General features: G+C 40.8%; 1 protein-coding gene across 6 annotated transcripts; it reads left to right on the forward strand.

The window, feature by feature from the left end:
- Positions 1-99: 99 nt before the first annotated feature.
- Positions 100-11115, forward strand: ical1 (islet cell autoantigen 1-like). Of its 6 annotated transcripts, none has more exons than XM_007565375.2 (15): positions 100-261; positions 1184-1216; positions 1302-1476; positions 3559-3631; positions 3724-3847; positions 3944-4142; positions 4225-4350; positions 4437-4535; positions 4624-4706; positions 5155-5204; positions 5375-5419; positions 5555-5734; positions 5931-6200; positions 6956-7051; positions 7136-11115. In XM_007565375.2, the coding sequence occupies exons 2-15, from the start codon at positions 1209-1211 to the stop codon at positions 7246-7248; spliced, it is 1641 nt and encodes a 546-aa protein (XP_007565437.1). In that variant the 5' UTR covers positions 100-261; positions 1184-1208; the 3' UTR covers positions 7249-11115. The 6 variants fall into 6 exon arrangements, with proteins under 6 accessions (XP_007565437.1, XP_016533699.1, XP_016533698.1 ...); XM_016678213.1 differs by having other exon boundaries at positions 103-261; positions 5955-6200; positions 7133-11115; XM_016678212.1 differs by having other exon boundaries at positions 104-261; positions 1189-1216; positions 7133-11115.
- The last annotated feature ends 92 nt before the right edge of the window (positions 11116-11207 follow it).

Raw genomic sequence — 11207 nt, forward strand, 5'->3', positions numbered from 1 at the left:
ACTTAATTTAAGTCTTGTGAGAAACTTTAATGTATCTTAGCAGACAAGAGGTGAACTTGTTACGTCGTTCGCGGCTTTGATCATAATAGACGATCTTTGACTGAATCTGGCGAACAGTGGCCCCTCGTGGTCATTCGCCGCCATTGCAGCGCGTGTGCATATCCTGTTTCTCTGACTCAGAGGATGATGGCTATCGGGAGAGGAGGTTAGCCGAGCTGGTCCGCATAGATGCTCGCGCCGCTGGACAACACTACGAGCAAGGTAGTAGTTTATCCTTTAATTTCACATTCATACGGAACAACAGAGAGGAAGAGAGGGTGAAAATAACCCGACTTGTTGACGGGTCAGTCGCTGCTTTGAATGTTCTTCTGCTGAGACGTTCTCCAAGTGACATTTGCTGTTAGCTAAATTGTTGCTAGCGGAGAAACCCAATTGACGCTTATTTTGTCGACTTTCACGAATTACTTGTCCACCTTATCGCGGTATTTCTCTCGGAAGTAACACGTATCCGAGTGACACCTCGGAGTTTTCTTCTCTTGTCAACAAAGGGGGCGTTTAGTGAAACCGAACACCTGCTTCAACATCAGCTGCTGCCAGGTCGCAGGTGTCTGCTCCCAGCTCCGGGAACCATATTCAATTAGCCCATTTAGCCTGTAGCGTCCATCAGCTCTGTCCGGCTACAGATAAGCCACAATAACAGGTTGTAACTTGATTACAACTCTCTGGCTTAATAGGAACGGTTGTCAGCTTGGAGTTCAGTCTCCTCTTAAAGCTGCTATCCAGTCTTCTCTGGAAAGTCAACAAAACTGCGCTTAGTCATAGTTTGTTACCTATAGAATAATTTGTCATTGTCAGTTTTGGATTTGTTTTGTTGTATATTGTTATTTAATCAGAGTACATTGGACCAACACGGGATCTACCAGGCATACGTCTGATGACATCACATAAGGCATAGGGCAGCATATCAGTTCATTTAAGTATATGTATTTTGCTTTTTTTATTTATTTAAATGTGAAATTTCTAGTGGTTCTCAAAGCATAGGCATAACAACAAAATATAACACTTTTCAAAAGTGCAAATAATTTTCTTCATTCACTATTTCTTTGAAATTAATTAAATGCCAAAGAAAGTTATCCATTGCTTGGTTAGTTTCTCTAAAACTAAAACTTTTGGGTTCTTTCAGAACAGAAAACAGCTGATATCCAAAGATGGAGGGGTATGTAACATTTAAGCACACCTGATTTTGGCTTAACCTGCCACAACGTAGACCTGACCTAGTCTTTTGTCCCTTAAACCTCCAGGTTTGCTGCAGACATGCTGAGCGGCGGCCGGGCTCTGCTGGACGAGGACAGCTCAGTGATGGCGCGCATGCAGAAGAAGTTCTGGAAGACCAAGCAGGTCCTCATCAAAGCTACAGGCAAGAAGGAGGACGAGTATGTGGTGGCTTCAGATGCCGACCTGGACTCCAAGCTTGAGGTAGGCCTGCTTATTTGCAATATGTTGGAGGGGGCAGGGTTTTCTGCAGGAAGAGTTGTTGATACCAACAAGCTAATAAATGTGGCATTTTTATATCCGTCTTTTGCCTTTTGAATAGATATGACGACATACTAAGGTAGTTGTAGATATAAAATAAAACCAAGTAAATTTGTGCCATAAAACTCAGAAGTTTTCTAGAAAAAAAAGGTAATTTCTAAATTTGAAAAGTTGAATATTTGCTAGAAAATACTCTTTTTTTCTACAAAATTTCTGAGATTAATCTCAAATTTTCAGTTTTTTGTAGCACATTTTCAACTTTTCAAACTCAGAAACTTCCTTGTTTTTGTTTATTAGAAAATTTACGAGTTTTTTGGCAAAAATGTACTCCCAGTTTTTTGGTGCAATTATGCTACTCTTTTTTTTTTCTTTTCTTTTTCCTATCAGCAATGAACCCTAATACATTGTTGTTAATATATCTTGTCAAATAATGTAAAAATAAAATTTTATTTGTTTTGCTGCTTTTTACTCATTTTTAAACATTTTTCAAGATGGTACAAAACTAAAGGTTCTGGAACGCTCCATTCGCGTCGTCCCTATTTGCTTCCCATTTTTTGGAACTTAAAAACAAGCATCGATACATGGTGTTGGTTTGTGAGGGGCATGGTACTGTGTGTGTGCGTGTGTGTGTCGCTGAATATTGAGGGATAAACTGTGAGCCTGTTGTTCACTCTGGAACAAGATCCGGTAGCCTGTTTGCCCCCTGATCCCTACTCACTGTCATGGTGATCAGAAAGTGGACAGGGAAAAGAAATTTGAAACACAATATCTGAACGTTTTTTTTTTCTTCCCGTTTGCCTCAGAAATTGTCCTCAGGGCACTAAATGAGCAGATCAGATTTGCAATTACTTTAAACCCTTGGATGTTTTGTGCTCTGTAATGCTTGTTTAGTATATATTGTCTCTAAAACAAGGCAGGGTTTATCAGATGCACATGGAGTCAGTGAACCAGTCAGTATTGCGCCCAACACAACAGCTTGTGCAGTACGATCGTTCTGTTTACGTTGACAGATGTTTGACCACTACTGAGGGAGACACACTGAAGGAAGTCTGTGTTTATTCTCCAGTTAATGAGTAACTCTGAACATGTGCAGCTGCGTCGTCCATTTTTCTGTCTTACAGTGCTAAAGAGGAGACACTTTATGTTGCTTTGTGTGAAGTTTAAAGTTTGTTGTGTGTTTTTACTCTAAATCTGGCATTTCAGATGTTTTATGAAAGTGTCACGGAGACTTCTATTTTGTTTCCTCTTCAGGAAAGCCTCTGAGATTCTGTTGCTATGATACATGCTGCGTACTGGTGTAGCAAGCTTTTCACAAGGCAGAGGGATGTGAGTTCACCGGAAAGGGTATATTCCAAAAATCCATGGTTACACTAAAACAAACTAAATGTAGAAATATTACCATAAATTCTCAAAGTAAGGATATTTGGATGCTTAAATTCATATTCTGAGGTTAGAAAACTCAAATGTGTGAAGTTCTCTTGTGTTTTTCCTAAATCTTACTGTTTAGTTTTGGAATTTCTGCCATTTGGTTCTGAGTTTTGATTAGTCGGTATCGATCGGTTCTTTTTCGCCTGCATTTAATTTACGTACACTTTAAGTTGCGAACGCAGTACTTTGCATGTGAAACGCTCATAAAATTTTGCACAATTTTGGCCCTCTTGGTGTTCCGTACGCAAGAATTGCGTGACTGCACCGCACAGAGCAGGTGAAGCAAGAGTTTTTGTTAGTGTGTGTGAGATTTAAACTCTCAACTCCACAAATAATTGTTTGTCCGCATAGATATGTGAGCTTAGATCAGTCTCACTGCACGTAGCTTCTGAGGAAAACTGTGGGAAAAGTGAGTGTTTAATCATCTCAGTGGAAAAATTCTTCACTTCCTTAAAATATGTTAGATTTTTCTCACGTTACAATCTCAAACCTGAATGTATTTTGATAATTGCTATTGTTTTTTTGTAAATTACATTTTTTCAGTTCTTTGTCTCCTTTTTCTCTGATGCGCTCCTCACCACGTGTCGTTTTCTGCAGTTCTTCCGCTCCGTTCAGCTGACGTGCACAGAGCTGCTGAAGGTGATCGAAAAGTACCAGCACAGAATCACACGTGAGTCAGAACCATTTCTTTTTTTTTTTTTTTAATTTACAGACTGATTCTTGTTTAAACCCCTTTTTTTCTTTTTCATTTTTTGTTCCTAGGGTTGTCCCAGGAGGAGAACGAGCTCGGCCTGTTCTTGCGTTTCCAGGCTGAACGTGACCGAACTAAGGCTGGAAACATGATGGAGGCCACCAGCAAGGCCCTGTGCACCTCTGCCAAGCAGAGGTCAGCAGCTGCAGTTGACCATCAGTTAACTGAGAAAACGAACCCTTTTAACTCTGAACGCTTGTGCTTTTTCTTTTTTCTTTCTCGTGTCTTTAGGATGGCGCTTTGCCCGCCGTTGCAGCGCATGTACCAGGAAGTGGAGACGTTCCGGCGGCGCGCCATTGCTGACACGCTGCTGACGGTCAGCCGGATGGAGAAGGCCCGCACGGAGTACAGGGGAGCGCTGCTTTGGATGAAAGACGTCTCTCAGGAACTGGACCCGGACACTTACAAACAGCTGGAGAAGTTCCGCAAGGCAGGAAGCGTTTGGATCGCTGTCGCTCCTCGGTCCTGCCCGTCTGCGTTGCTTCATCGTTCCCGTGCGTTTCTGCTCTCAGGTCCAGTCGCAGGTCAGAGGGACTAAGAGCCAGTTTGAGAAGCTGAAGAACGACGTGTGTCAGAAGGTGGACATGCTGGGAGCAAGTCGCTGCAACATGCTGTCTCACTCCCTCTGCACCTACCAGGTCCGCTGCAGTTCACATACCGTCATGAGTCTGTGTCGGCCTCGGCCGTCAGTAACTAAACATTTCTCTCCTCCCGGTTCCGTCAGACCACCCTGCTGCAGTTCTGGGAGAAAACGGCCAACGCCATGTCGGGAATCCATGAGGCCTTCCAAGGGCACATACCATACCAGTTCACCACAATCAAGGTGCAGCAGGCTGCGTTTTGAATCTGGGCGAAATTCTGCCTTTAGACGTAGCAATCCAGCTTTTTCTTTTTTTTTTTTTATCTTCCAGCATCTACGGGATCCACTGGAGGAAATCTCTGTTTCCCAAAAAGAAGAGAAGGATGAAAAGGCCCGACAGAGCAACACAGACAGGTGAATTTTCATTTCAGTCATTTAAATGTTTAAAGACATTTAAATGACTGAAATGAAAATTCACCTGTCTGTGTAATTACTGAATCAGACATGCAAATCCTTGCAGAAGTATTCATTCTATATTTCCTTTTCCAATTTTGACAGTATGTATTAGTTTGATTTATTGAAATTAGACCAACACAAAGCAGCACATTGTAAGGTAAAAAATATTCTTAAGTAAATGTGTAATTCAACACTTTGAAGAACCGTCTTTCACCAAAGTTACTACTTCAAGTCGTGTCGCGTTTAAGTTGATTTGCTCTTTGTTTTCTAGTTGTGAATATGTGGAGAAAAAAAAGATATTATAGCTTTTAGATGCTATGCTAATACTGCCTCCTTGCTCTCGGGTTGCTCTGGTTTTATTGGTCTTTCCTTAAATTCTTCAAATGTCTTTTGTCCTTAATCTCAGCCTGGTGTCCTTGGATGACGACAAGCCAGCAGAAAGTGCGTCTAATTCAGGTTAGTGCTGCCCCCTGTTGGCTGAAACACAAAATAGTTCAGCCAAGTTGAACAGCAGTAGCCTGTAACAATTCCTTAAAGAGATTCAGATGGGCTACTGTAAACTTTTTAGTTTTTGTTGTTTTGGTTTTGATCAAAATAAAAAGTTTTAATTCTGTTTACCATTGCAGATCTTAAGCTCAGCAGTGATGGGCAGAGCAAGGCTGGTGAGAGTGGTAAGTGATTTTTCTTTCTTTTTTTTCTGTGTGTGTTCATTTTCTGTAAATTGTCCACATGGGGACTGCTGCTCGTTAGTGTGAGCGGGAAACTTTTAGAATGAGTCTGATCTCAGCACACCAAAAACATTCCAGCCATACACGACCTCAGAGGGCTCTCTGGAGACTCCGGCGACGACCTTATGCTCATGGCCTGCGGCATGCCGCCCCCAACGGACACCCCACTGGTCCCGCCTCCTCCCCAGGACGGTGACCAGAGCGAGAGCTGGAGCTTCGGACGCTTCGAGTCCGGCCTCCCACAGCTGCCCGCCTCGGGTAAACTGGCTGGTTGTTTTCTCCACCTTTTTACTTTGACCTTTGACTTCCACTTGCCTACGCTTCTCTTCTTGGCTGCGGGGGAAATTCTTACGTTCTTCATTTTCATAATCAACCATAATAAGCACAAACTGCTTCCTGTTAAGCTGCGTTTTCTGATGTTCAGAGCCTTCTTCCTCTCGTTCTGTTTGTTTAGGTGACAGTTTGCTGATCCCGTCAGAACCAGGGGTAACACTGGAGGAGGAAGATGGCGAGCGCAGCGACATGGCTTTCCTGAAGGACCTCCTCAGCCCGGGCCCAGGGGGCAGCGATGAGTTCAGCAGAGAGTGGCAGGACGCCTTCGGGGCGTTCGACCCTCCTAGCGTTCCTGCAGCAGGCACCGGACCCGCCCGTCCCCCTTCCAACCCACCCAGCCCCACAGGCTTCCTGCCGTCACAGCTGCTGGATCACAGTTTGAGCTCCTCAGGTCCGCCACACAGCGCAGACGGGGTGTCCACCGCGCCGCAATAAAAAGTCTGAAATTCGTGTATCTATAATTAAGGCCTTAAAATGTCTTGAATTGATTTTAAAAAGTAAGTTGACCATGTAAGCCTGCTAGTTAATGATTGGATGGAGAAAGTTGTCCTTAATATGTTAATCACAGGTCTTAAATTTTGTCTTGAAAAGAGTATTAAATATCATATATTCATATTTAATTTTTTGTCAGGCAAAAGTTTGAGTTGCACTTTCAAGATGGTTGAAGCTACCGTTGTTGCCAGTAGCCTCAGTCGTCTTGAGAATGTAATGAGCTAGCTAGAAACCATAGACTTGACTCACCCTTCCTAGCTATCCAGCATAGCCAGTTAGCTAGATAACCTCGACATATCCTTGCTAACTAGCTAGCATACCCATAGCATGTCCTTGCTAACTCCACATACTCTTGTCTAGCTATCTAGTAAGGGTATGTCGAGGCTATGGTTGTACTCTTTCTTGTTAGGAAGGGTATATTAACAGCTAGCTATCTTTTTCTGTGGCTATCATGGGTAAGTTCAAATTGGATAAACGAAGTTCGTACATTTCTGTGGAGCTATAGGTCTTAAATTCTATTCATAGTGGTCTTAAAAAATCTTAAATTTCATTTGGTGACACCTGCAGAAACTTTGACGGTAACAAAACATGTCAAAGATGGACTGACACTTTCACATCGACTCTCATCCATCTTGTATCCCCTGCATACTTTAGGTTGGGTGACCCCGCCCATGTTCCAAGCTCCACCCCTGCAGCTGCCGCCTGGTCAGAACCAGGCAGCTCCCCGGTCTCAGCCAGCTGCAGCTAACGGTACGATGCTCGGCTTTAGAAAACCTCTCAGCAGGAGCTGCTTCTTCCCAACCTGACCTTCTGTCTGACGTTTCCTTACAGCAGCTTCAGGAGGATCCAAAGACATGTCCGCGTGGTTCAACCTGTTCGCCGACCTCGACCCGCTTTCCAACCCCGACGCCATCGGACGCTCTGCTGATGAGCTGCTCAACGCCTGAACCTCTTCTTTGAGCTGCTTCAATGTACCTTCACTCTCTCTTAAAAAAAAACATCTGTATTACAGCAAATTTTCATTCCATCATAATTGAGCACATACACACACTAATCTCCTTAGAAGCTCGAAACACTGAGCTGATAAACTCTCAGCTGCTGTAACCGACTTTAATACCAAGTCAAACACCGAAGCTGCGGTGGTTCGTGTTAGGGAGGATGTCTGGGCCCCGCCTTTGTTTTGGATGTTGCCGTGTGCTTTCTGTGTTTGTTTTGCCGAGTGTACATATCCAGAGATCCAGGGTGGATTTAAAAAAAAAAAAGTCTTTATGCTGAAAACGGTTTGTGTGAAGTACCACATGATTGTCACAAATGATTCATAGGTTGGGATGTGATAGGTCTGTCTTTCAGAAATCCTGACCCCGAAAAATCGACACACTAATCCATCATTTATCAGCCTACAGGCAAAGTGAAACCACTACACTTTCATTGCATTTAAACAAAAAATTTAAAGCCAAAATGTGTAGTTAGTGCTTTTTAATTGTACACTTTCAGCTCTTTATGGAGTAAAAACTAATATAACAAGCTGATGTTTGCTGGGTACTTTCCAGAAAGCCATATTTGTCTTTCATGTTCTATAGAATTGGAGAAAACTCCCATCGCTTTCTGTGGCATCTCATTAATGGAGCCTTAAACGACAGAAAGGAACATTTTATTGATTTGGAAACTAGTTTTAAATCAGCCCCTACCTACTTGTGCGGCTGCATCATTTAAGCAGTTTGTCCTGCTTTGTGCATGAGCTACTGCCATGTTTATCTGTTTGCAGTAGAACTTGTCTGCACACCTTTTGCCCAAAGAAAATAAGCAAACTATACGACAGAACAGGGCAGGTACAGAAAAATGCAATCCAACAGCTGAAGTTAAAATTATTTTTCTCAAGTTGTAACTTATTTTTATCTTTGTAATAGTTTTTTGGTAATGAGATATGGTTAAATGACTGATAAACAATGAGCACAACTGGAAAGTTATTGGTTTCCTCTGGGGTCATAAAATGTCATAAGCCAACAAACCCAAACTGAGATCAGAACCAGAATGAATGCAAATAAGTTGAAACTTAAATTTTACAGTAAATTTTATATGATATTTGTCTAGAACTGAAGCAGAGTGGATTGTTTTATGTGTATCGAATGGAAGTTGGAGCGGAGGAAATGGCCAAAAGGTGGTTACGCTCTGGCAAAAGAGGTGAATTGAGCCAGACCCAGTTTTAGAAACAGGTATTCCTAACTTTCATTTTAGTTTAGAAAGGTTCAAGATGTCAGATTTGGGATTTAGAAAGCTGACCACTCAGCCAGATAAATATTTCCAACTGCAGATGAAATGACCAAATCAGAAAGTCAACATATCTCCTGAAAGCTAACACTAGCTTGCTAACATGACTATGAATTGCAGTTGGAACAGTAACTGTCTTGTTCACCGTCGTTAACTTCTGCTAATTAGAAATGGAACCGCATATTTCGGGGTTCTTTCACATTTGTAGGTCAATTTTCCAGATTTTTCCAGAGATCTGTTGTTCTTAGCAAATATAAAACCTGACAGAAAAACATGGATGGATGTGATGGATGACTTCTAGATATACATATATTTTTCCATACTTCCTTTAGTTTTTCAACATTAACCCAGAACTACAAATTAACTTTGCAAGAGCCCTATTATTTGGTCATAAAGTATTAGTCTGGCATGTCATCTTTCCACATCCTGTCACAGCTAAACTGGGAAAAGCAGAGCTGACTGAGCCATTTAATGGGTTCTTCATGATGCAACAGATACCAAATGCCTCGACATGTGGTTGAGATTTAGTCAAATGGTCTGAAGCTAACTTTAAACTGTGAATTCTCAGACTGAAATTCAAGGTGTGTAACGAGGAATAAACCCACTAGCGATAGCCTTAAAGGGCGAAGCCTATACGAAATGGAACATCTCCAAATGACATGGTTGAAATTCCATCTACTGAATCCATAATCACAAGTCTAAGGCCAAGAAGACTTAGACTTCTTGGTCTAAGTCTTCTTGGTGCATCATAGTCATAATAATCAGCTCTCTGGGCATTGTGAGATACAAAACCATAACGACTATGAAATAAAACTCAAATATTGACTATTTTAACTTCATGTACCGTGTATTTATAGCATCTGTGTTTAACTGAATCAATCCAAAGGAGCTGCTTAACAAAAAGGGATTCATCTCCATGTGTGGATTGCTGACAACTGAATGCTTAAGTGTGATTTAGTGCAAATTTGTTTCTTAAAGGGATTTTTTAAAAATGGAAAATAAAAAGGGTCCAAAATGCACCAAAATCCTCAGTTGGGATATTTGTTTGCCGACATATTTAACAAGCTGCACATTAATATCCCGACTCACCTACAAGACACAATTATGTTTCACTTTATTTACCTTCTAATGCAACTTAAAAAAAATATATTACTATTTCTGTCACATCAAGTGTAAATCTTACTTTTCACACTGAAAATAAAAGAATGTATTTCTCAAGTCAATAAGAGACGAGTCATTTATTTTAACTATGCCTTTTATTTCACTCAAAGGGGTTTAAAAGATGAAAACTTGGCAGTTTGGTTCCCAATCAACTGGACACGCAAACAAAGAAACAAAGCCTCATTCCAAAATGTTTTGTTTTTTTTATCCACACTGAAACAAGCATCCATGTTTCAGATATTTAATTTTTTTCTGTCTTTTTTTTTTAATTTTTATTTTTTTTATATTTTTTTGGTGACATTTCCAAGCGACAAGTCGGAACATGCCGCCATCGTCGTGATTGTGTTTCAGCAAGTGGATTTCGGAACAGGCCAATTTTTTATTATTTTTTTCTCCCTTTTTCGTCGTAACTAGCCGTTGCTCCAAGTCGGGTCGCTGAACAAATAACATCCACACTTTTCTACATCTACTCTGCTACAAATTAAAGTCAGTCGGGATTTCCACCATGTGAGGCTACATAGAAAGCAGTTGTCGTTTTGCTCTGTTTATGTTAGCATATATCTTTGTGTCCTATTCTCTACGACCTGAGATGTCAGTTCTTGCTTAGAAATCTCCAAAGACCCAATTCCTCTCCTGTCTGATAAATAAATACGTTATTATTCACAATAATGAGTCAAGTTGTAATTCACAGTACTCAGCTGAGAAGTCGTACGTTACACTTGTTTGCCTCGTCCCATTACATATCTCTGTCAGCCAGTAATACAAACACAGTGCCTCTGTATTTACAAGTCCAGTACATTCCTGTCCCACTGTAGCAGGCACCGTTAATTAATTGTGACATCTACAAAAAATACAGGAGAGTGGGTTCTGACACGGAGAGGCTGTCAATGTGTAAACTACAGTCATCTAAACAGATTCAGTTTATCTCAGTGAAACTTTTGTTATATCTTCATTAAAAAGTGAAGTGTATTTTAGTTAATTTGTATTATTCTGGATTATTTAGTCTTTCTAAAATGTAGAATTTGTGAATTTCATACAGCTTAATTGTAGACATCAATGTAAAAAAGTAGACAATGAAATAACTGGAGACACTCAAACAGCTGCTGTTTATCATGAGCATGACTAAAACAGTGCTAGGCTAAGTTCTTTCCCAAAGCAACTGCAACAATTTTCAAAAACAAATGTTCGTCAAATAGTCATCCAAAAATATGGCACGTGACGAGAATTTCAGCTTTGCACAATTTCCGAACGCTCCGTTGCTTAATGACTTGAAAGGTAAGCTTTTGTTTGTTTCTTCTTTAGAAAAACTATAATACTGCAGGTGTCAGACAAATTGGCCAATCAGTTTAGACTTAATATTTTCTTACCACCCACAACCAAAAAAAAAAAACAAAAAAAAATATTAGAGATGAACCATTAAAGTAGTATTGAAAGTAGATAGCTTTCAACTACCATACAGTTTTGATGTTAATCAACC

This window comes from Poecilia formosa, unplaced genomic scaffold (genome assembly GCF_000485575.1).
Source record: "Poecilia formosa unplaced genomic scaffold, Poecilia_formosa-5.1.2 Scaffold175, whole genome shotgun sequence".
NCBI lineage: Eukaryota > Metazoa > Chordata > Actinopteri > Cyprinodontiformes > Poeciliidae > Poecilia > Poecilia formosa.

Excerpts from the sequence above, each read along its gene's own strand:
- ical1 (XM_016678212.1), top strand. Across the intron at positions 3,632-3,723 it reads GTACCAGCACAGAATCACAC|GGTTGTCCCAGGAGGAGAAC; the intron begins GTGAGTCAGAAC and ends TTTTGTTCCTAG. Across the intron at positions 5,420-5,554 it reads GAGCAAGGCTGGTGAGAGTG|CCATACACGACCTCAGAGGG; the intron begins GTAAGTGATTTT and ends AAAACATTCCAG.